The 26,318-nt window shown below is 38.5% G+C and overlaps 1 protein-coding gene across 1 annotated transcript in view; it reads left to right on the forward strand.

The window, feature by feature from the left end:
- EPDR1 (ependymin related 1) overlaps nt 1-26,084 on the forward strand; it is a 34,529-nt gene extending 8,445 nt beyond the window's left edge. The window contains exons 2-3 of the mRNA XM_079302682.1: nt 21,027-21,235; nt 23,262-26,084. Coding sequence (XP_079158808.1) covers nt 21,027-21,235; nt 23,262-23,452 — 400 coding nt within the window. The 3' untranslated portion in view covers nt 23,453-26,084. The remainder of the gene's footprint in view (nt 1-21,026; nt 21,236-23,261) is intronic.
- Nucleotides 26,085-26,318: the final 234 nt, after the last annotated feature.

The following is a 26,318-nucleotide window of genomic DNA, read 5'->3' on the forward strand; positions in this document are numbered from 1 at the left end:
GCTTACTGAGTCCCTCAGTGATGCACCCTGCCAAGACAGCTGTTTCCTTGGAGAAGAGCGCTGTACAAGGAGGAACTGTAGTCCATGATGGCTGTGTGGAGGAGCATTTTGTCTCACTTCAACTGTTGATTCTTTTTCTGCCCACAGGCAGCAGCAATCATTCTCTTTTCCAAATTCTTGATCTTGTTGAAAGTCAGCCAGGCTATACAGTTCAGGAAGGAACTAATTTCTTTTGTTGTTACAGGTGAACTGGTTGGGAAGAGATTAAAACTCCTCAGAGGAGGCAGTTTAAATTCTTCAGCCATCAGACTGCAGCAGTTACAAACAAATGGACTCTGTTAGAGGAAATTGGAAACTGTTAGCCTAGCAAAGCTTTCTCTGTCCTGTGTGCTATGGTTTCTTGAACAACAGCATCTTTGTTAGTTCTGAAAAAAAAAAAAAAAACCAGAATAGAACACCTGAGTATGAGTAAGCAAATCCATTGCTTTGAGATGGCAGTTCTGTTCACTGTAGTGTTCTTGAAACTATTGTTTATGCTAGGTGCTCTGGAGCCATTTCATACAATACCAAAACACAGCACACATCCAAACTGAGCAAAATAAACTGAATCTTAAATTCAAAATAGCAAGATCCACAAAACCCTTTAAAGCTAGATAAAAAATATAAAGTGTCCAGTGACCCCAAATTGATCATTTGCTAGAGTGCTGGTTGGTGTACTTAAAAACCACTGTCATACACTCACTGGGGTCATTAGTACCACGTAAGTTATAGATACTGTTTACTGGATGTTCTTAAAAAAACTTTCTCATTAAAAGTTTTGTTTTTCTAGAAGGCTTTAAATGATAGTCACTGACACCATGTTGTATGTGGTGCTAGTGGATATTGTCTTGTGCATCTGAACCCTTTAAATCTAGGGAATTACTTCTTTTTTCCATTTTATCATATCTTGCTTGTCTTTTGAACTTTTTGAAATAATGTGTTTTTTCATTGAAACAGCTCGTTTTGTACTGTTGGACATTATGGCAAAAACTTAAGGCAAAAGGATTGCACTGAAAATATAATATGCCTATATCTCTGTAACTTGGACCAATGTTTTCAAAAGATAAATAACTGTAAATTTTTTTTACTTTGGTGGAGGGGGGTTGGTGTTTTTTGTTTGTTTGGTGGTTTGCTTTTTTTGTTTAGGTTTGGGTTTTTTGGTTTTTTTTTTGTTTTGTTTCTTGGTTTTTGTTTGCTAAAAATTTACGGTGGACATGAATAGAAGGAGATTCAGTGTTCTCTGGTCACAGACAGCTGATGGTGACATGACTGCACAGCTGAACAAGCACAATGAAAGACATTTTTATATTCATGATCTTAATTTGGGGTCCATTCATCTTGAGGCCTGACACAATTAGGATGTCACAACTGACAACATCACACCTATGACCAAAGGTCATTCATCTGAACAGTATCTCCTCTGAAGGTTAAATTTTTTAAGAGTTTTCTAATATAGGGCTTCTGTGATGTAAAAAAAAATATTTCCAGATAGATATTTGTTGCATAGCAACAGGCTTATCCATTTATTACCTGCATGGGACAGGTTTTCAACTGGATGACATTTTCCCAGAGTGAAGTCAGTGAGGTGGAACCTTATTATGCCTTTTTTGGTATGCCAAGTCATTAGTTGTTTCTACATTAAAAGCTGTGGTTCAGGTATCGTTCTGTCCTCTCAATTTTGCTATAAACTAACTGGTGGCTAGCCTTGACATGGCATAATAATAGTGAGCTATTCAGACTTGAGGCCATCCAGCTGTGAATCTGTGTAGATGCAGCACCAGCAATGTAATTCCTGAACCTCATCTTGGTCAGCCTCATCCCTGTCTTCAGATGACTTTCATTTTGGCCTTACCTTTAGATTTGCAGGGAATCACATGCTCAGAAACTTTATGAGTTCTCTCCCCTGAAGTATTTTTACCTGTTGCTCTTATTTATTCAAAAGGGAAATTATTTTCTCCTCCAGAGTGTTTTCAAGGCATGATATAGTATCTGATGTGCTAGGGAGGGGATGATGTTTAGGTAAAATAGGGCCACTTTGTGCAATATTTTGGCTCTTCTAAAATAAAGAATATTATGCCCGGCATGGTGTGAAGGTACCGGTGGCCAGTGAAACTTCTTATCTCTGCCAAGCACCCTGTTCTTTCAGTTGCTTTTGTTTACTGCCTCACTTTCATGGCCCCAGGGGAGATGTATGTTTGTTGACTAGAGATCTTAGATTCCACAGGGAAATTTTGTATTGTGCCAAGAGTCATGGGCCAAGGACAGGATTATCTGCCAAGAATTTGCTCCCATGTGTGAAAGTATGGATGGTTCAGCATGTGAGACAGTCTTGGTTTTAAGTAGTGTATAATTTCTGGACCTAGTACCTCTTACACTTTAATATCCAGGAGTAAATTAAGGGTTTTCAACAGCAGCCTAAATGTCCTTGTCCAAAACCTAACATATAACAGGTGAAAGAAGAAGGAAGAAAGAAGAAGAAAGAAGGAATCATTTGTTTTCATGTGAACTCATCCTTTTTTTAATTAATAAATATCTCTGCCTAACATCTATTTGCAAATCAGTTTAATCATTGTTTTTGAGGGTTATGTGCAGATGTTTGGCTTTGTGTCCCACTCAGTTATTAAAAGATGCTTCCCAGGTATCACAAGAAGTAAAAAAGGTAAGGTAACTTCTGCAATTCTTGTTTTTGCTCTGAGAATTTTATTAACAATATTCTTATGGTCAATAAGGTTGTTCCCATAACTTAGCAATGACCATATTTATGCTTTTGAAGATTTTTGTTTATGTGTTTTCATTATTTTAAACATTTCTGGCATCAGAACTTTAATTTGGCAGGCATTTTCTTCTGTACAGTGCTCACACTGTAGTTGCTACAATTTTTCAGTCTCTAGCTACATAGAGTTCATATGTCTGAGGAGCTACTTAGCTATTCATACCATGAAAGCTTATTTTCTCCCTTCCATTCCTTACGAAATTTACCTTTCCATCCTGGCATTATCCAGACTATTTTTTGTGGGCTACATTCAGCCCAGAGGGAACTTTGATTCAGCCTTCTCCTTTCCCCACTCAATAGCTCGTTGTTGGTTTAGTGGTCTTCTGAAATTTGGATCCCTCTGAGTTGCTGGCCTTCTGTACATGTGGGAGGAACAGAAGAGACTGGATACGTAGGTTGGAAATTACCTCAGTCAGTCAGCCCTGTGGCTGAAGGTCAGTGGTATACACTGCCATATTGAAGGAGTGATTGAAAATTCATGGTTAATATGTGTGCAGATGCCACACTGCATGTGTGTAGCTTATTCTTCTGCATGTGAAGGTGAGCATTACTAATTTCTTTCTGACATAAATAATCTGTAAGATTCCAGCAGTGAAGAAGGTTTAAATTATCAGATATCATTGAGAAATATGCTGATTCTGGAGCTCTGTCTGCATTTTTTTATTTTTGTTTGTTTGTTTATTTGTTTTTGTAACTAAAAAAGAACATGTTTCAAAGCTTAATAGAAATACATGTAGGACTGCATAACTGTCTAATTCAGCCCAACTGTCCTCAAAGAGTGATCTAAAAGCTACAAGTATAAAAACACATAAGATTTATGGAATTCTAAAATAGTAGTAAAAATCTCAATTGCTGCCTTCTTTTGTATATTAGAAGACTGAAACTTTCTTTGATCTTCCTTAACATTCTTTGTTCTAGCTTCTCCCTAAATTATAAACAAAAGCAATCTCTTCATTGCAGTTGAAATTATTTTTTAATATGAAGCATCTAAGATGTGGCTTATCCTTAAGTTCATTAAACTCATTTGCCCGTCTTAAATGGAAAGTGATATTGTATACTTGTTATCCTATTTTCTATATGTATTATTTTTCCTGAGGACAGTTCATAATGGAATGTGATAATGTGATAGACAGCAAATAACGTGGAAGACCAATATTACCACATGTATTGTAACATCTCTTATTAAGGTTACTTACTTCTTTGCTTAATTTAAAATATAACACTGTAATAATACCCTGCGTATTTATTATTTTGGTCAGTTGAATACTACATAAGTAAATCATTCCAAAAACATCTTCACTGACCCTTAATGATTGACTTCTAGTGCAGTAATGTGTTCTTCAGAATCTGCTCCTTTTTAGCTGTTGCCAAATATTATTTCATACTTTAGAGTGTATGTTCAAAACACACGCTCAACTGCTTTAGCAGGAAAAGGTTTGTGATGTCTGTAACTAATTTTTCAGGTTGTCTGTTTGGAACAAACAATTTTCTAATGTACATTTTCTTAAGGCTTTAATGGAGTAAGATGAAAAGGCCCTCAAAACACCTCCATATAATGTAGCCCTTCTTATCAGATAATGTAGCCCTTCTTATCAGCAAGATAAAGAACAAAAACATCTGTCTTTATTCTACTCTGTTCTTATTTGGACCTTGGGACCAACTTCAGTTAAAAAAAAAAGAAAGTGGTATAAGATGGCAAGAAAGATAAACCACGATTAAGACTTTCTGCTGAAGTTTTGGTCTCTGATGTTACCCGTCCCTTACTCTTGTCAGTTCTGATATTTTCACACTTAGCAAGAATTAATTTGCTGTCCTTTTGTCAGTTCTTTATGGGAAGTCACAGTTGCTACTTCATCTGAAAATTAGATGGCCCAGTAGATATGAGTGCTTCTAAAAATGTGTCATGCTTTGCCATTTATTTTGGTGAAACCTTACACAGGAAAGCAGGTGTGAGACCTATGTAGATGTCAAATAGCTGAAAATTTCTCCTTAAGTAGTCTGTCTGCATGGAAACCTACTGTTTGTATGGGTACCTGTCATTTCAGAAATTAATTTTTCTGATGGGTAATGGCCAGATTTTCCCCAGAGTTTTCAAAGGACAGTTTTGTGCATGGCCGTGCTAAAGGTTTTTAAACCTGTGAACACAGTGAAAAAAAATCTCATTTTTCATTCTTTCAGTATTTCTTAATACTGTTTGCAACTGTGGTTTTGTCATATTCAGATACTTTTCTTGCCAGGAAACTTATGATTCTGCCCTACTTTAGTCAGTCAGTACTGGAAAGTTTACTCATGCTGTGCAGTTCCAGTATTTCACAGAGGATGCTTATTTGTAGAGCAGATTTCTGTACAGATTGAAGAATTATTATTAGAATTAGTTTCCAAATTAATGTATCACTATATAATTACATCCAGATCTGTTAACGTACATCTTCTGTACAAGAAATTAATTTCTTCTTATCTGTGCGAGTACCTGGGGACTTTGAGCAACCTAGTCTAGTGGAAGATGTCCTTGCCCATAGCAGGGGGTTGGAACTAGGAGGTCTTTAAAGTCACCTCCAACCCAAAGCATTCTGTGATTGTTTAGACACTTCCTTGTATCATTTTAAGTACCTGTGCCCAAAACCACACAGAATTTGCAAAGCCAGGCTGGCTTGTTACCATGTCTCTTCCAGAAAACAGAAGAAGGCACAGATTTGGATAATGTGCTTGATAAAGGGTGAAGGTGAGGTATTTCATGTACTTCTTTTATAGATGAAAAATATGATTAGGGAGAATAAAAGGAGATAAGGGTATGAGGCTAGAAGCACCCTACTGCATTAAATTTATTTTGTTACTGTTGAAGAGGGGAAATGTAAGAGACCATGTAATTGCTTCAACATAGCAGAAGATAAAAAATTGCTATTTTTTTAACTTCAGCTCTTCCTATCTCTAAACCAAATGTAAGCATGAAGATACTGATTCTCAATACATTTATGTGTATTCTTTGTTTAGTGACATACTTAGATTTTTTGTTAGTTTCACTGAGTGTGAGAGTAGGTGACTTCACAAGACACATATAGCCAGGTTACTGTAAATTCCTAAATTCCCAAAATAAGTAATCTAGTCTTTTGAGGAAGAAAACAGTTGGTCACTAGAGATGTCCGGAGTACCCAGTCTGTCAAATAAGTTGTGCTAGCATAGTCAAGCCAAGTCAAAGTGATGTACAGTCAGATGATAGCCTCAAAAATGTGGGTACCACAGCAGCTTAGCTGGATCCTGGTAGATGGATACGTAGTGGGTCAAGTGGGACCTTCTGTCTTGTACTTTGGAAGTCTAACGTCTGAAACACAATTTGTTTATTCATATTTCCTTCCTCTGCAAGAACGAAAAAAAAAGGCTTATAAGCCTGATTGATGCCCCCAAATATGTGAATGCAGTTTCAGTCTGTAAAACTCTATAGATTATTTTTGTAGATAATTTTTGTATTTTTTTAATGTCCCTTAAAGTACTATGAAAAGTAAGAGAACATCTCATCATTACAGTATGTGTATGATGTTTACCAGGATCTTAGTACAGTGTATGAACAGGCATGAATGAAGGAATGAAGTCAGCTAAAATCACTAGACCAAACTGTTAATACTGAAGTAGCACATGTAGAACTTAAATTTTGTGAGACCTGATCATAGCAGCCTCCAGGTACAATGCCCTTGAGATACACCTGCAGGGCAGAGCTCTGGGACAGGCAGTAGCGACATGAGGCTTGTTTGGTGCAGAAGTTTTTATCCATCCTCTCTAGCCCTGGTTGCTTCAGTAGCACCTCCTTCCCTTAGAAACCACTTTCTTATTCCCTGGATAAGTCCAACTGCATGGTTAATGCAATTCAAAGAATGTGAGAGACCAAGTACTGCAAGCAATACAGCAGGCCAGAAGACAAATGGATAAATGAAAATGCTCCGAAGATTTCTCATAAGCAGATTAATTTTCTGAGTTTCCATACTCTCAAAGTTGTAGGATTTTTGTCCAGTTAGCTGTAGCAGGAGACTACATAAAAAAACCTTCCCAAAGGAGAGTTTTATGACAAAAACAATGCCCAGAATACTATAAGGGAGAAGAAGAAGAAATATCACAGAGCATAGAATATGCAAAAGTTGGCTAAAACTTGTGGAAATATATATTAGTGTAGTTGAGATTGTAAAAAATGTTATGTTTGCCTTTCAACATCTCCTTAAGTCGCCCATTTGAGATAAGTTGGTAGCCATGTTAGGTTTTAAACATTTTTCACCTTATTTTTTCTTCTAAAGGGAGCACCTGACATAGCATCTGTAAAATCAGTGAAACTTTTCTGGCTGATTTCACAGGACTTTGGGTCAGGTTAATGTATAACTTTGGATATGGGGTTACAGAGCCTTATTTTTCTCTAATTACATAGCTGATGGATGGAAATTGCAAACAGCAGCAGTTACATGACGATCTGCTCTTATGATGTGGAAGAACAGTTGTCTCTTGACAATTGGAAACATGAGAGAGAAAATCTGATGGGCAGAAAGTGATTTCTGCTCATATGCTTCTCTGGTTTGAGAATTCAGGAGTTTCTTATGCAGTCTTTGATTACAAAAAAAAAAAGGTGTCTAGTAAAATTAGGCACCTCAATTTTGAAATTATTATTCTGACACACTGAATTCTAGAAAATACTGAATGCTGTGCCTCTGAAATTTGCCCTTTTTACGTACCTTCATGTTGAATCCCCAAAATAGGAGGCTATTAAAAATCACCAGTCAGTTTTGAAAATTTTACACATTAAATATATAAAATACTGCAGTTAGAACAGCTAAAAACCCCTGCAATATGCAAATATGAGATTGTGTAATTTTGAAATAAAGTAATTTTCTCTTTTTAAAACAAGAGTTACAGTCCTTTCCGTTATGATTATATGAATGGTAAAGGAAAAGACTTTCAGCATGCACAAAAGTTCTAAATTCATATGATTAGGCAAAGTTCAGAGATGGATCCCTGTGGGTCTATGTAGGATACCTGGGCTCCATGTCAGAAAAGCACCCCAAAATTAAGTAAACATACTGTTTGCTAAAGACTTCAGTTTGTATTTGTGTCAGATGCTAAATGGTAAAGCTGTTTTTGTCATGTTTTAAGCAGCATGAGTAATCTAAATAGTTCAGTAGGTCTAATGACCTTTTCATGAGTAATGGAAAACTTTCAGCTCTGCCAGTGTAGTATATTTATACCAATATTATTTACACATCTTGCTTTCTGCTACTTGCTTCTTAGAACTGTCCTTGAACGAAAAATAAATGTGTCAGGGGTTTAATGCAATTGAAATAGCTGTAGATATTCTTAAATATAGAGAGTGTATGCTGAACCATGCTTCCTTTAGCTGATTGCAGTGTCTTCAGCAACTGTTTCTGTGATGGATTAACAGATAACCTGTGAAATAGTTCTGTATCAAACACATTGACGTGTGCCGAATATCTTGAAGATAAAGGTTTTAAATTGAATTTTCATCTACTAATTATTTATGTACTTTCAGCCCAGCTGATTTTTAAGGACATGCCAGTTTCTTTTGCTGCATCATGGTTATTGCTTACAGAGGATTCCTACAAGTGGTAGGCCACTCCCCATCCCCCAAGGTGGAAAAGTTGTTGCCATAACAAAAAGCACAATAACTCAATAGAGGACCAAAGAAAAACAGTTCTGTAAAGAGCAAGTTTAACAGATAGTTCAACATTTAATTATTCCCTGTGAGTGTTGAACATGTTTCATTTGACTTCTATCTCACCAGTCCTCATTTTAGACAGTATTTATCTTTAATTCATTCAGGCACTAAAAACAGTGTGATGGTATAATTAGAGTTAAATGTGCAGTCAAACAGAGCTGAAGGTCATAAATGTGCAGGAGATGGCATCATCTCTCAAATTCCCATGTGAAATTAAGATTGAGCCCTCTGCTGAGACTCCTCAGAGAGTGCCACTATTGAATTTGGGAGGTCTCAGGAAGTAATCTCCAAAGGTTGTTCTCTAGGAAGGTTGTATTGTCAAGAATCGAGGTCTTGTAATATCAGGACTTACTGATTGAGCTAGTCTATTACAAAAAAAAAGAAAGACCAGCAGTATTCTCCAATCACTTACATGTAAGGCTGGGAAAGTTGCCATATAACCTGTTCCTTCATCCTGGAGGAGAATAGTTTTACTTTGGTTGTCCCTGATTCTGGTTTTCTTACCAGTTCTTGTAAAAGCTGAGCTGTAAGAAGACACAGACATTTTCAGAGTATCTCCTAAGCCCTCCTTGCTTCAGGTGACATGGAGAAAAGTTGGTATTAATTTTTAACTTTTGATATACTGACCATCTTGTCATCATACCTCAGTCTTGCTGTTGTAGATTAAACATGATCAGTTTCTTTGTAGGTCCTGTTTCTAAAACATCACACCGTCCTTGCTGTTCTCTGGACTATATTCTGCCTGTTTATCTGTTCCCTGAAGTGAGGCATCTAAAACTAGGAGCAACATCAGTGTTCTGGTTTCATCAGGACTAAGCAGAGCAGAACAGATGATAGACCCAGAACAAATAATAGACCCAGAACTGCTAACTTCCCTTTCTAAATCATTACTGTGCACTGCACGACTTCTCAGTGGATATGTGCTCCAAATTCTGTTTCCTTTACAACCATGTTGCAATTAACATCTTCCCTAATTATGTTTTTGTACTGGTTTGAAAGGACAGGTGTCTGCCAGTAAGGGCAGAAGTTTCCCTTTGGAATAGAGACTTTGGTTCCACTCCCCTCCCCCAAGTATTATGATTGTTTGAATCAAGGACTCTGAGGCAGAGATAAGGGGGGTGGGAATAACAGCTCTTTTACTAATATATCTAACTATACAAACAGAAAACAATAACAGTTAAAATTGCTAACAGAACGAAATAGGTAACTCGGTGTCAGTCCCTTTAGATGCAAGCACGCTGTCTCTGTGCTTAGTCCAGAGCCCAGATCAGCAGAAGGGCAGGCGGGAAACGGAGGCAGGAAGGAGGGGGGAGGGGCAGCAGCGGCCACGCCGGTCCCAGGCGGGAACGGGCTGGAGCGGCGGCTCCTCGCTCACCGTGTGTGTCCGGGTGGTCAGCTGTGTCTGCAGAGGCAGGAGGCTGGAACGAGGCAGATGCAGGGCAGGTGGTCGCAGAGGCTTTGGCTCTCCTGTGCTCGGCCACGCGGCTGAAGATCCCAGGCGTCCTCCTCCGAGCTCGCCGGAAACGCGAGTGCCCTCCCGGAAGCCTCAGAGGCCCCTCCGGGGGCCGTCCCCACCCACCCCTTTGTCTGGACTCATCAGACACTCTGGGTGTAGCCCGGCCAGCTCCATTGGCATGATAATGGGAAAAATTCTTTCAATTGACACAGTAACAGAAAAACACTCAACCCCCAACAGTTTTCTTTCACACAGACATTGCCTTCTTTTCCATAATTCTTTTTTGTACACTTTCAGTCAGTCCCACCTGGAATTTTAACACACTGACACACTGTATTTGAATCCAGTCATCAGTTTATGCACTCACCTAACAATATTACTTTTGATTGATAGCTGCTGAAGGAAGAAGAAAAAGACCTGCACAAAGACTTCTAGTTGAAATTAAGTTATTTTTATGTTGGAGGTGGGGAGGAAGAATGCAGTTCAGTGCCATGATTTCAGGTTGCATGTATTTCCAGTGAAGTGAATTTCCATCTTTCACAAATTTTCTTTAGCAGTAAGCTATACTCAGAACTTTGGATGGACGTTGAAAAGTTGAAGAGTACTTAGCTGTCAAACTGTTGCATCTGATTATCTGGCCTGGCTTCCAAACTCCCTTGAAAACAGACACAGTCTTTCGGTTTTGTGGGGGTTTTTTGTTTTTTTTAAAATATTGGGTTGATGTCAGAAAGACCTGAATCATCCCTCTTCAGGAAATCATTGCAGATGTAAGGTGGAAAACATTGCATCTTGAGACAGCAATCTGGTACGAGGGCATGTCCTCATAAATTTTTCCAGGTCATAGTCCATCATGAAAGAAAAGTTTACTCTATTAGAATAGGAACCTCCTCCCTATCTGTTCCAAAGGGCAATCTGTTCCTCAGACTTCTTCATGATTACTTCTTCTGCAGGAATGTATACTGAAAAGCAACTAACTAGTAAAGTATATGCATGACGGAATTTGCAATCTTGATGAAGATCTTTACAGGGCTCCTGAAATGCGTGTCATCCCTGTTCATGGTATATGAAGTTCCCTCTCTGATTATAAACAGAAATTAAGATGTGTAAGAAGTGGTAGTACCCAGTTCTAGTTGAAAAAAATATTTATATTTTATTATTCTTTTTTTCTAAAATACATGTCTAGAAAAGGGAGAGTATTTCAATGTAGTTATTTGTAATTAAGGAACCTCATTCTACTGTGCCTTTCTGATGTGATACTTTCATAGGGGGCAGAGATAACATCCAATTTAATATCCTGTTTCAGACCCTAGTTAAGAGAAAAGCGTGATAACTCCATATAAATCTGACAGAATCATTAAATTTTTGTTGTTGCAAATTACTTTTAGAATCATTGAGTCCAAGAGTTAAATTAACAACAAGGGCCACCACTAAACCATGTCCCTAAGCACCACATCTTCTGGTCTTTTAAATGTCTCCTGGGATTGTGACTCAACCACCCAACTGAGCCTGTTACAATGCTTGAAGAAATTTTTCCAGATACTTAATCTAAACCTCCCCTGACACAACTACAGGCCATTTTGTCTTGTCTTATCATTTGTTCATTGAGAAAAGAGACTGGCACCCACCTGGCTACAACCTCATTACAGGAAGTTGTAGAGAACAATGAAGTATCCCCTGAGCCTCCTTTTCTCCAGGCTAAACACACCCAGCTCCCTCAGCCACACCTTACCAGTCTTGTGCTCCAGACACTACACCAGCTCCACTGCCCTTTTCTGAACATGCTCCAGCACCTTAATGTTCTTCTTGTAGTGAAGGACCCGAACTGAACTTCTTTAAATGCAGCCTCACCAGGGCTGGGTACAAGGAGGAGAATCACTGCCCAGGTATCATTTGTTGATACAAGCTAGGGTGCCATTGGACTTCTTGGCCACTTGGGCACACTCCTGACTCATGTTCAGCTGACTGACAACCAGCAGCCTCTGCTCTTTTTTCTGCTGGGCAGCTTTCCAGCCATTCTTCCCCAGCGTGAAGTGCTCCCTATGGTTGTTGTTACCCAAGAGCAGGACCCAGCTCTTGCCCTTGTTGACCTCATACCATTAGCCTGTCCGGATTCCTCTGTAGAGCAATTGTACCCTCCAGCAGATCACCAACACTGCTGCCCAACTTGGTGTCATTTGCAGATTTATTGAGGGTGCATTTGATCCCCTCATCCAGTTCATGGATAAAGATACTAAGCAGGACTAGCCCCAGTACTGAGCCCTTGAGAACACCACTCATGACTAGGCACTAGCTGGATTTAACTCCATTCGCCACCACTTTTTTTGGCTTTTCAGACAGTGTTTAACCCAGTGAACAGTGCCCCATATGAACTACAGGCAGACAGTTCCTTCAGGATAATGCTGTGGATAATGGTGCTAAAGACTTCTCTAAAACCCAGGAATGCATCAACATCCTTTCCCTCATCTACTGAGCGGGTCACCTTGTCATAGGAGACTGGGTTTGCCAAGCAGGATCTGCCTTTCATAAACCCCTGTGGGCTAGACCCAATTCTGCACATACTGCATAATACCATTCAAGGAGTGATCTGCTCTGTGACCATTTCACGGCACTGACGTCAGGCTGAAAGGCCTGTAGTTCTCTGTATCTTCCTCCTTTCTCTTCTTGCAGATGAACATCACATTTGCTAACTTCCGGTCAGCTGAGACCAGAGTGAGCCAGGACTGCTGGGAAGTGATGGAAAGTGTCTTGGTGAGCAATTCTGTGCACTCCCTGAATACTCTCGGGTGGATCCCATCCAGCCTCATGGACTTCTGTGTGTCATGCACAAATATGGCCAAGTCACTAACAATTTCCCCTTGGATTATGGGGGCTTCATTCCACTTCCTGTCTTTGTCTTCCAGCTCAGGGTGTTTGCTACCCAGAACAACTGGTCTTACCTTCAAAGACTGAGGCAAAGAAGACCTGAAGTACTTTGCCCTGCTTCTCATCCTGAATAGGCCAAAATTTGCCCTCCAGAAGTCAAAGATGTTCTGCTGATGTCCCTGTCCTTCTCTGGTAATTTAAAACTCTGTAATCACTGTTCCCAAGATGGCCTCCAACTATTACATCACCAAAGAGCTTGTCACTATTGATGAAAAACACGTCTAGAGGGATACCTTTCCTAGCTGGTCTCTGACCAGCTGTGCCAGGAAGTTATCTTCCACACATTGCAGTCACCTCCTAGACTGTTTTCTCTCTTCTCTGTTATATTTCCAGCAGACGTCTGGTAAGTTGAAGTCCCCCATGAGAGCAAGAGCAAGTGATTGTGAGTCTTCTCCCAGTTGCTTGTGGAATATTTCATGTGCTACTTCATCCTGGTTGAGGGTCTGTAACATGACATCTGTCTTGCTGGTCTTCTTCAACCCTGTTGTCACCGCCACTAAGCTCCAGACAAACGAAACACATCTTGACATACAGGGCTACTCCACCACCTCTACTTCCTTTCCTATCTCTTCTGAGGCATTTATGGTCATCCTTTACAACACTCTAGCTTGGCAAGTCATCCTGGCATCTTTCAAACTGTATCACAGTTTTCTGCTGCAGAATGGCTTCCAGCTTCCCCTGTTCCAGCTGTCTCTACTGTGTGCATCCCTGTAGATGTTCTTCAGCTGGGCTGTTGATCCTGCCACCTGTTCTATGAAGGGAAGAAGTCTTCTCAACTATTGACTATTCTCAAGCACTTCTATGGTTTCTAACACATCAATAGCCCTTGTGTCTTTGCCTCCACTGAGAGGGCAGACCAAAGGACCTTGTTAGCACACTATTCCTCAAGCATTGGTGTGCCACCCCTAGTCTTATCTCTAGCAAACCTAGTTTTTATCTCTTTCCCATTTCCAGTGTAGTTCAAATGAATTTGCAATCCCTGATACTCCTCAGCCTACTCACCTGCTCTCACAGCTCTGTCTCTAAGCAGAGATGTTCTGTACCTGGCTCAGCTCGAACAGAGATGCTCACTGCCACTATCCAAGCAGGGCACACCCTGCAGATTATACCTGGGTCCACTAGAACTCTGTCTGGGCAGCTGCATCAGTTGTAGCCACTGCAGAGCTTAGGAAGGTCATGTCTTTCTGCTGGGTGGATCCCGTTGCTCCCTGGTCAACCTGGCAGAGGTTCAGCGCCCTCACCTTGCACGGGAAGGGCAACCCCCACACCCTGTTGGCCTGCCCTGGGCTCTGCTGCTCCCTGTTGGCTCCATTTATACATGCTAGGGGGGCTTGGCCACCATTGCTCCTGACCCTGCCCAGGTCCTGCCAGATGTTGTGACAGGAGCTGCAGGCTCCTGGCTGGTCTCTGGAGGTAAAATTAAAAACAGGAACACAGGTATGTCTTATGTTTGGGTATGTTTTTTTTTTTTTTTTTCATTTTTGTAACTGTGTTTTTTCTGGTTCTCTCTACATGTTAAATTTCTGTTTCCTGTTTCTTACATCTTTACCTCACAGAGTGCCTTAGAATAATTGCATTCAAAAAAGAGTTTCCATGTCTCAGTTTTGAGCTCTGAGTCTTCCAATTGAGTTATTTACTGCCTTTCTATATATAGCACAAAGAAGGGTGAGAAATGTAATACATAAATTATAGTGCACCTCTGTCATTTCGCTCTTTATTTAATCTTTACTAAGGTCTTTTGTATATACTGAGAGGTGAATCTTGGCCTTCCGCACTGTTTTTGGTCTCTTTTAAGCCCTGCTGTGATTTTCCAGTAAACGTTATTAACTTAGTCATGGAAATGTCATAGTACTAGACTTTTTTACAACCCATAACAGAAAAATTATCTCTGACCTCAACTATATTTTGATATCATGTGGTTCTGCTAGTATATACCATATTCCCCAGGAGATGATTCCATTGATTCATTTGAAAGCATTATGGTCTGCTGGCCATATCTTCCATTCCTTTCATTTTATGCTGTGGTGTTGTCCACTGAGGGCTCCAATTACTAATATATCGTTACTTACGGAAATATACATATGGTCTCTATTAAGCAAAGTGCATATTTTAGCATCTTGCAAAACGCAACACTTAAAACAAAATGCTTTATTGTTTTTCTGAATTTCACCTTCAATTGCAGTGCATTGTTCTCAGGGGTGTAACTTGGTGGATTATTAAGAAGTGTCAAATAGCCAAAAAAAGGGACAGCAAATGAAACAGGCTTCTTGCTGAAGATCTGATTTTCTCTTAGTATTTGCCAAAAATAACTAATTTTAAAACAATATATAAATATATAATAAATTAATAATTTTTGTGTTTCATAATTACAGTCACAAAAGTATGTCATCCTTTAGCTGGTGTAGCTTTGACATTGCAGCTTTTGATTCCTGTATTTAAGGTTTTCTTTCTATACCAACTGCATAATTAGCAGGACATACTATTGGCTAATCTCTCTGCTTCAGAAACTGATGGTGTGGTCAAAGTTCATCATATGCCATGTTAATTAGATCCCTGATACAGGGGGCCTGATCTCCTTGAAAATGAATAAATAAAAAGAAAACCGTTACAATCTGTAAGTGATTTAAGTCCAATTAAAAATAATGCTTTTATACAGTGTCACTCTGCATTTCCTGTCACATGTATTTGCACAACCCTGTATTTGTACAATATACCATAATTCTGCACCACTGCCAAACATGTGAGATCAAATATGGCAAATTACTGTTGTTGAGGTCTGATATACCAGAAGAAAAACAGAAGTCTGAAATTACCAAAAACTTCATGGAAAAGAGGAAAGGACTTCCCAGAAATATAATAAGAAATGAATGGTTTTCCCTTCTGAAGTGAGCTTGCCAGATTATTCCAGAAGCAGATGAATGTTCTTGACCTGATGAGTGTTTATCAACTGTCTGCATGTCTGCTTGGCAGCTTTGCTCCCTTGAACTATTGATCTGAGGACCAGAGAAGATGAGGTTGTATAATCACACTTCTAGTAAATGTTCTCTTTTTCCCAATCCATCTTCAGTAAAAAATGTGTAAAAAGAGTGTATCATTGTGGGGTATTTTATCCCACAATGATACAAGAGGATACAAGATACCTCAAGAATTAAATATTCAGATGTACCTATCCATGCACATTACAACAAGAGAATTTGGGATATTTGTAGTGAAATTCCTTCTAGTTAGATGTGGGGTTAACTTCTTTCAAAATGTATTTTTACAAAGAGAACTGGCAAAGAATTAAGTAGTACCACAAAGGCAGACCGACGCTTCAAGCATTAATTTAATCACAAAAAAGAAAGTAAAGTTAGCTTGGAAATAATTGCAGTGACCTCAGCTTGAGATATTGAATAGCAAATACTGTTTCCTGCTGAGTAATACAGTATCTTAGATACAAATAATCCATAAAATTTTGCTGCTGTTTTTCACTAGCTTTATATTACTAGGTAATATAAGTCCTGGGTAATGTGAATGAGTGTTTTAAGGTTAAAATAGTTACATCTGGGAAATCTGAATCAACAGGTTAAAGCCCTAGTACACCTTTGCAGGAAAGTCTGTTTTAGCATTGTTTCAGTGTTTTGGGTTTTTTTTTCTGGGCAGGATTTGTGGTTTTGTTCTTTGTTAATACAATGTCTCACACAACTGGTTTGTGATCACAGATATGTGTCTCTCCAGTGCTACAGCAATCAAACGAAAATAGTAAAACAGTATTTTAGGGCTCTGGTACTGTAGGTTGATTGTCCAAAGCCACAGAGCAAAATGATGCAGAGCCAGATTTAGCACAGAAAGTGTTTGTATTACCCAGTCTCAATCTCAGACCATTATTTTGCTTCTCTCTAGCAAATGACCTTGTCTGATATTCTTCAATATATCACATGGGTCTTGCCATGCCACTAATAATGCCTGTGCTCCACTGAGTCACCACAAAGGCAGTTCGACAGCAAGCAGCTCGTTTCTTCTCCGTTTGGTTGTCACAAGGAAACCCTTGGAAGTGCAGAAGTCAACCCTGGGAGTTAGGCAAATGTGTTAAATGATGGGCAAGCTAGCAGGCTTCAGAACTGGGGAGGACCCAGCACAAGATGCAGACTGAATGCCTGAAAAGGAGCTGGTAGCATGATCTTAACATTAATGGGTTTTTTCCTGACGAATGTTGAAAAATACTTGACTGTTATGAATTGCATTATGAGCATGCAAAAAGAAAAATAACCCAGTCAGAAGACATGTTTATTAGTTGAAGCCTTTGTGAGGGTCCAGGAGTGTCTTTATGTTATCTGGGCTGTGTCCTGAGAGGGACCTCTAGCTATCTCCCCAGATTTCATGAGGAATCTCTGAGGTAGGACAGTATTTGAATGCACACTCACCCCTTGCAGTATGTCCTTAACACAAGTGTTTCACCTTGTGATTGTGTAGCATTCTGTCTTTGCATTTAACTTGCTTGGTCTTATTCAGAAAAATACTTTGCTTAGCTTTGGGAGAAGAAAGTATGGAACTCAGCCTATCTGACATGATTGCTTCCAGCAAAATCGGTGGAATTACTTGTGCAGGATATGGTCCAGAGTTAAGAAAAATTCTTTAAAGCATGGGAGCAAAAACATGAGTGTCTTTATATGCTGAAATTTATCCATTTTCAGATGCAGACAAAGGGAGTATTAAGGATCATGAGAAAGTCCCATAGTGTACAAGGGAGTGAGGCATAGGACAGGGTAGTGTGGAATAGGATAGCAAAGGAAGGGAAAGAATCTCATTCAGGCAAATAATTGTCCAAGTAGCTTCTTCAAATCTTTTTCAAGGTGCCTAATTGAGGCCTACTTGGGGCACTTGGGTTTAGGTTAAGGCTTTCTTGAAGTTACAGTGTAAGTAATTAAATTGCTATAAAAAATAATATTAGAGGTGGGCGCAGGCTGGAAATATGTTGCATTTTTCTGAAAAAATGAGCTAATTAAAAATAATTTTCTCTCCTGTTTCTTTGCTAAGACCTATTTTCAGGACTGTGCTTCCCCTCAAGAATCCAATGAAATCTCAGGCACCTATAACAGATAGAGACAGTATACTCAGGACTTGTCTGGTTAAAAACAAAAAGAGGGAAATATTTATTATTTAATTTTTTTTAAATTATCATTTTTATACTCATGCACATTTTGTTATTAATTTTGGCTGCTTTATAAAGCAACAACTTAACCATTCCCCTTTCATATGCCTTTAAACTCAGATCCTGTGTAATCTTAGGTTTCTGTGCTGGTTGTTTCCAGAACACAGAGCAATTCTGTGTGAAACTTGTTAGTTTATCTGAGTTTAACAAGGACAGTGTAAATTTTGCCCCTGCTTACCCAGGGCTGTCATGCACAGAACTACGTTTTCTGCAGATCTCCTCTCATGTGCCTGCCACCATGGAGGTCTAGTCTCTTACACATATGTTCAGTCCCACCTCTCCCAGAACCAAAAATGCCAGTGGTGGAGCCTCTTTCTCTGTAAAATGGCTGCCAGAGGGATGACTGGTGCTGAGTTTCATTTGTTTGGATTTTCCTCATTTTTATTTACTTTGGAGTTTCGTAATGCCCATCTTGCTGTTTGCAGGATTGTTACAAATGTGAGTAAAATTTCTGTGTGAATTAAGTTTTAAGTGAGGATTTTAAATAAAAAAGAAATGTATTTCTAGTAATTTGCAATGCTTTTCTAATACATTGGAGTTTTGTGTTATTTTACAAAATCACTGTATTATCACTCAGATGTCTCAAACATGGTGATAGATTCTTCGGCAAGGCATTTCCCATCCTACTTCTACGGAAGCTGCTGGGCAGCCGGCCAAAGAGTAGTTGGGTCATTAGACTGCCATTGAAAACACATAAAAAATATATTTTAGTGTTCTTGTGTGTTCTCTGCACCAAATGTGATATAAAATTTATGTATGCCCTTATGTAATCTCAGGTTGGTGTTATGGAAGAAAAGAGTTTAAAAAGATACTGAGTAGTTCAATAGCACGTCATGACTGCCGAAACATTGCCTTTGACTAAAAAAATGGCAGGCAAGTTTAGGTTGGTGAAAATCATGGCAGGAGCAAGAATATTTTAAGATATGGGCAGGCGAATGATTTACTGTCGGGAAGGTCATATGTAGCCTTGCAGTTTGTCAGCCTCTTTGGATGAGTCTTGTCAGTGTGGGAGAAGTTCCCAGTTTCCCGCTTGGAAAGCAGGACAAGCTACCTCCCATGTTTTATAAGGGTATGAGTGAGAGATGGACCCCAGTTTACATCATGTCAGTTTTCTTATCCCATGACAATGTTTCCATGCATGCAGGGTAAATGGTGCTCTCAAGAAGTGATGGGAATGTTGCTCAGATGCTTTCAACTATGCTGAGACACTTCTTATTATGCAACCTTAAAATGCCACAGTGTCAGTGGAGGATTAAGTTCTTGCTGTCTGGTACAATTGTGTAGTGCAAAAATCAAAACTGTAAATTGTTTTGGTTTTATGTAAACTTTGCATCCTCCCCAAAAGAATGTGAGGACTGCAAAGAGAAATATGAAGGAATTGGTAAATAGAGAAAGGTCTGCCATTGCTCTTGTGCATAATCTCTTCAATTACATTAATTATGCAGTGTTTTATACTAGCTTCCCATCTTTCTGATGACACAGAATGAATAGTCTTTGGGACTAGCATCAGATTTGTGAAGTAGAAGATGCATGTGTCAAAGTCACCCAGGTTTTGGGGTTTTTTTTCCAGGAAATGGAGGCAGCATTATGAATGAAGCAAGGAATTACAGATGGAAAGATGAAGCTGTTCCTTTCCTTTTCTCTAGAGTCACTGCATAAGTGTAGCTTTTAGCCAAATATTTGAGCTGAGATATTCAAGGGAAGCTTCTAATAATGAGTGCATGGTTTTAGAGGATTTACAAAGTGAGCCTTGTAAGTCCTTCGCATAAGATTTAGAGCACACATGATGATGATTTGAGACATGCTTTGAACAACTTCTCATCTGACTGGTAATGCAGAGCACCCTGGAGAAATTGAGTTTCTGCTATTTCAAATTGAGTATTCAAGACAAGCTGATGCTTCTGATAATTTGATTTTCTATTTCTCTCAGGTTTTGTGCCCATTTTAAAGGTGAGGACATACCACCTGCTTTTTCAAAGTATGGAAGCAATGTCACAGTAGTGGTGGTAGACCAGACCACTGTAAACAGAAACTAGATGAAAGTGTCTATGTAAATGTTTATCATCTCTTCTCAGAGCATGGCTTGGACACTTCATACTCATTAGAAGATCGGTTTTAAATCCTTATTAATTTTTTGTGCTGATGACTTCATCTTCTAGCCTCTCAAGCTCATTGAGTTCCACACCCCTTCTTATCTCTGCCTTACTAATTTGCTCTTCTGCTTTTTCTTTTCACTACTTCTTGGGTCTGGTGGCTTCCAGAGAGAAACCATGCCATATGAGGATGATCCTCTCAGTTCTGCACTTGGGACCATGTATTTCCCCCTTCATTACCATGTCCAACTTAAGCTGTGTGTGTTGCCATGGAGAAACATCTGTGAGGATGGCAGATACCACATCTAACCAGTACAGAGGGAGGCTCTACCCCATTTGTGGATAAGTGATTCTATCCAGCCTATGCAAGCAGATTTCTTTAAAATGCTTATAACTTAGCTAGATCTGGGCAACTTTTAATAAAAACTTTTCTCCTGCCAAAACTTTAATTCCTTTTTGCAAAACATGGAGGCACTGGAGCTTTTTAATGAAACAGCTATTTAAAGAAAAAAACAACCAAACAAACAAAAAAACCCCAACCAAAACTAGGAATAATAACATGTTTTTCTCTCAGTTGTTCTCAGAAAAGTTGTTCTGTTGTTCTCAGAAACAGCTGAACCAGTTCAGCCTGATTTATTTATTTTGGAAAGAATCAGCTGAAACACACTTCCAGCATGGGAAATTTCAGCCCAAGTGATTAGCGTTTCTCAGAGTTTGACAAACATTAATGCAAGTGAAAATGTTCTTATACTGAGAAGTCAAAGGCGAGCTTACATACCAGCAATGTTCCTTTCTTAGGATAGGAAAAGACTATATATATTAATTCCTTTTTCTTAATGTTTCAGGTTCTTTGAGTATATATTGCTTTACAAAGATGCGGTGATGTTTCAGATTGAGCAAGTAACAAAGCTTTGCTCGAAGATTGCTCTGACAGAGCCATGGGATCCATATGATATTCCTGCCAATTCAACTTATGAAGATCAGTACTACATTGGGGGACCTGGAGATGAAGTTATGGTACAGGAATGGTCTGACAGAAAACCAGCCAGGAAATGTACATGCATGCATGCTTTTGTTTAATTGTAATAATAATCAATGTCTCTGCTGCACAGGGAAAAACAAAATTATTCGTGTTTCACCCCTGGCTTTCCATATTTCTATAAAATTCTCTGGAAGAAGTAATGGAAATGCCCTGTGGACAGAATATAATTTTAATAATAATGCATTTCTTTAGGAAAATGTCATATTTCAGCAGGTATAAATATGTTCAGGGGACTTGATTGTGTTGTATTTGGTATCATACACAGTTTTGCATGGAACAGCATAATTTTGTGTCTGAATCTGGCAGCCTGTATCCCAAATTTATCTAGAGAAGAATTGGTACTATATTTAGGGGCACACTCAAACTAGAGTCTGTGTAACAGAAACAAAGCAGATTTTCTGTCAGTATTTATCTACACATAGTCCTGCAGCCACTGAAATCCTTAATATGTGCCTATATTTTGTTGTCCTCTATACTGGTAAGAAATATCTGCTTACAAGGCTTAGTTCTGCATGTGGCAGCTGAACACTTGCGTCATAAAAGAAAGGAGATTGAATTTTCCAAGGTATAGTATGTTAGATTTTGAATTCATATAAATTTATTAGCACTTTGGCTTCAGCTTCATCTGTGGTTTATTAATGACCCAGAAAACTATAAAAATAATTTTAAAACCTCCATGAAATTGATGGGACTGTTCTGCTAATGCAACTCTTATGGTTATGGTCATCTAATACATAGGCTGGTTACGAACTTGAGCATTTAGCTAGAAGAAAATATTTCTTTCTTGAGTAAAAGTAGAACAAATGAGAATAAAGGATAAGATCATTAGACCTCTGTAACTACGTTGATACATCCTCCGGTGTTCTGCAAAAGGCAAATTATCACTCACTCCAATAATAATTTTTTTTCAGATCTGATATTTTTGGAATTTTTTTGGAACTTTATATCCAGATACATTCTATTAGTGATGTTGGATTCTTATCCTGTATTATTTTGTATCTCCAGTGCTTTTCTGTATGATGATTCATCAACATAATGTCTGAAAGTCACTATCTACCTATATACTTTTCAGATAGATTTGGTTTGGATTGTAACCTTATATTTCTTTTACAATTATAAAAGTTTTAGGGGAGATACAGGCTACTTTGGTAGCATCATATTTAACCATTATTTTTTATTTTAAATTCTGAGAGAAGACTTGTTCAGTAAAAGGTTGCCTTCATTTTTGTGTACTCAAAACCATGTTAATTGAGGTCAGAATGTTTTTTGTATATTAGCATGCTCAAAAGAGGTATATTCAAATATTGCTTAGCTTGCCACCCTTTCTTTGGATACAGTGTATGTATGTTTCATGTCATCATTTATTTATTTCTCATAATGTGGTTTTAGTGCAGCCTATGACACAAAACTAGAAGTACTGAAAATAAGTGTGTGTGATTGCCTTAGGTGGGAGAAAATAAGTGTCCTCAGGACTAGAAAAATTTGTTACAGGCATTCCTTAGTGGAACTGATTTATGATCACGATAGGTAATTTTAGCATCATGAGTTTCTGCTACCAAGTGATCTGAAATGTGTAAAAAAACAGGATGGAATATGGTTGAATGGGTAAAGAATGATAAAGGTGTCTGTGAGGTTACTAAAAGAGAGATAAAAGCAAAGGGTATTCAAAGGAAATCATTTCAATGGTATTAGTGCCACTGCCTAAATAGCATAGTGGAGAAGGTAGAGTGATTACAGAGAGCAAGGGGGGAAGAGAGCAAAGGAACACCTCTGATGTTAGTATGTTGTGGAATTAAACTGAAGTTAAGAAAGGGACAGACTTGCTACATCATGTCCTGGAGGAGATCAGCATTGAGTGTTTTCTTGAGGTAATGAACTGCTAAAAGTGCTTGAAAAGAATAAGAATTAAAAAAAAAATATATATAATGAGAATCTAAACAATGTTAAAGAGAAGAAATGAGTTAAAAGAGGCAACATCATCATGACCCATTCATCTTACCTTGTCACCTAAAGCTGTCACATTTCTGGTTGGTTGCAGTGGAATCCTGGGTCGGCATTTACACCGTCAAAAACTGTTACCCAGTACAGGAAACCTACACCAAGAACTACAGCGTGACAACCTCTACTCGCTTCTTTGACATCCATCTGGGCATTGCAGACCCCTCCATCTTCACCCCACCCAGCACCTGCCAGACAGCCCAACTGACAAGGATGAAAGATGAATGCTGATTATGGACACTGGCTGCCCTATGCAAACATACATTAGCCAAGAGGATGGTTATTAGTAGTCAGTTGTTGATATCTAAGCTGATTTTTCATGCTAATCGTAGCTCTTTTTGGAATTTGTAAGTTTTGAGAACAAACTTGAGGGAGAACATAAGCATATAACTGAGTTAAATATATAAAACAAAAGATATCTTTTGATCACATTAATCTGCTCAGTGATGCACTTGCAGTATTATATAGTTACCAATAAGATAATACTTCTAGATACTATTTATTTAAGGTTGATTTTTCCTTCTGCAAAGATTGCATTTATTTTTTCAAGAAGACAAAGCATAAGCAGATAGCAGCAATGGAACTGTCTAGAAGAAAAAAGCTAAATTTTGTTGTCTTTTTTGTTGTTACTTCTGGAGACTTGAAGGGAAAGGTGACCTGCATAAAACCTCATCTCTAAGTAAAAAATAAAATTTTAAATTACATGCATCAAAATTGTGTAAATTTGTTCATTTGGTTTTATTTTGCTTTGTGTTCTGTTTTGGTTGGTTGGTTGTTTTTGGTTTTTTTCTTTCTGCTCTTCAGGAAGCTGGTAGTCAATTTTTTAGCTAGGTTCTTTCATGTAATGCTTGCTGACATGCAAAAGAAATACTTTTCTGTTTCTTGGGAGAATGGTGTGAAAGGAAGGGAAGGAGGGAGAGGTACATCCTCAAAAAGAAGTAAGCTGAAGTTTTTATGCATCTCCCTTTTGGAGAAGGCTTCCAGTAGGGTGCGATGAGACAATTTTCAGTCACATTTTAGTTCAGCACTCACTTTTCAAGGCAGTATGCAAAGGGATTAAACAGCACTGCACTCTAAAGTGCTTTAATGTTTTGTAACTACTTTCAACAGTCTTAAGTCAGTGTGTGGAAACACCTTTATAGTTCCAGGGAGGTTTGAAAAAAGAAAAGCTGTTCTTCATGCATAGTTAGTAAAGGCTGAATCAGCATTCACACAGTGCCTGCTGGTTCTGATGGAAAGACAGAGCCTGTGATCTGTGTAGAGAGGGGAGAGGGAGGAATGGGAGACAGGTTTTAGATGTCCTCTGTACAGTGTGACATTAAGACACCGAAATTTAAGTAGACGTGACAATCTTGCTTTCTTTTGCACCCACTCCATTGATGCCTGTTTTATTTGCTGTTTCATCAGCATCTCAATCTTATTATAATCACATAACCAAAAAAGTACAGGAAATGCACATATTTTGCATTAGAAAATTCAAACCAAACCATGCACCTTTGAGACTCTCAGAAGTGTGATGAGTTTTACACTTTTAACCAAATTAGATTAACTGATTTATTTTGTAAGGTATGTATTTTGCTTATGACTTGAAAATAAATTTAAAGGCAGATTCTTGTCCTCTTACACATGTTGAGTAGTTGTTTGCTCCAGAAGTCATCTGGCTGTCAACAGATGTAAACATTGAGAAGTTTGGTTTCTCCAGAGAAGAGGTGCTGGGAAGGCTTTTAGTGCTTTACATACTCATAGCTTTTTGTACATAAGCAAATGAGACAGTGGTTGTTTTTCTTTCACAGTCGTGGTTCAGAATGGCATTTTACTTTGCCCCATGCCTGAAGGAATATATATATACTGGTTAAAATTTATCTAGTTCATTAAAAATCTCTCTTGAAGATGGCCATTTCACTGAAACACGCTGATGGAAAAAAGGATTGGGTTTCCTTGAATTTAGAATGCCCTTATTCTGTACTCACCTTCTGTAGTCAAGAAGGCATATGTATCTTGTGTGACACTCTAAATGCTAACTACATATTGTTCTCATTATGACAATGATTAACATGCATTTCTTAATATGTGTCTTGTTAGAATCTGGAAAACAGTCTGGCTAACAAGCATGAAGCTGTGGTACTGAATCATTTGGGATGGCTGCATTGCGGTCAAGCAGATAGCTGGGTAATCAGGGTCCCTGTATTATGTTCTGCTGATAGTGATATAGTTTCTAGCAATCACCTTAAATACTCCTTTAAATATGAATTTGAAAATTTGTAAAAGTCTGGTATGCAAAAGAGCTTTAAAAATTTTGCCCTGACTTTCAGGGCAATTTTATATGTCTAAATATGTTCCTTCTAAAACAATGTTTTCTTCATATTTGTGCTCTACAAATTCAATGCAGAGAGTTGTCCAAGAGATATCAAGCAAAAAAATTTAGGATTTATGTATTTTGAATTAGCCACAAACCAAATATGAAGCCAAACATGCATATGCCTGGCTTGTTATCTTTGTTACGTGGTTTGGTTTGTTGTTGTGTACCAGAAGAGACAGTATGTCTTTAGGCAACTAAGCCAGTGACTCAATGAGAAGGAGCATAAAAGGAATATAAGGTAGCTATATAGTATGCTGCCGCAGTTGAATAAAAATGGGGAGTTCATATGTCTGATAGTCTGGGAAACTTGTTTATCACAGTTATTTGGTGAAAAATTAATAATAAATTGGTATGTACATGAATTATGTTGTATTCTGTGCGATTACAGCAACAGAACCTGGTAGCTGAATAGTCTGTGAGGCAAAGCTGATTTTGTGAGATTTCCAGTGTTTCCTGGTTTCAGCTGGTCTAGAAATAGTGTAAACATAGATGTGCCTGCCATATATTTGTGTTTCTGCTTGGACTCTTCACTGAAAGCAGGATGTGTAGAGAAACAACATTATTTAATATAAAATTAACCAAACATGCCTGAGCCTCAAAGGAAGGTTTCATTTGGGTTTGGGGAGGAGATCTGGGCATTTGGTTCAGTTCCTATTTTAACAGTTGGCTTCATTCTAGTATTAGGGACAGATTTTCTTGCTTTGAGCCATGCTGCACACTGTGAAAGTTTATCTGAGA

The sequence above is a fragment of the Erithacus rubecula genome, assembly GCF_903797595.1.
Source record: "Erithacus rubecula genome assembly, chromosome: 3".
In the NCBI taxonomy this organism is placed as follows: domain Eukaryota; kingdom Metazoa; phylum Chordata; class Aves; order Passeriformes; family Muscicapidae; genus Erithacus; species Erithacus rubecula.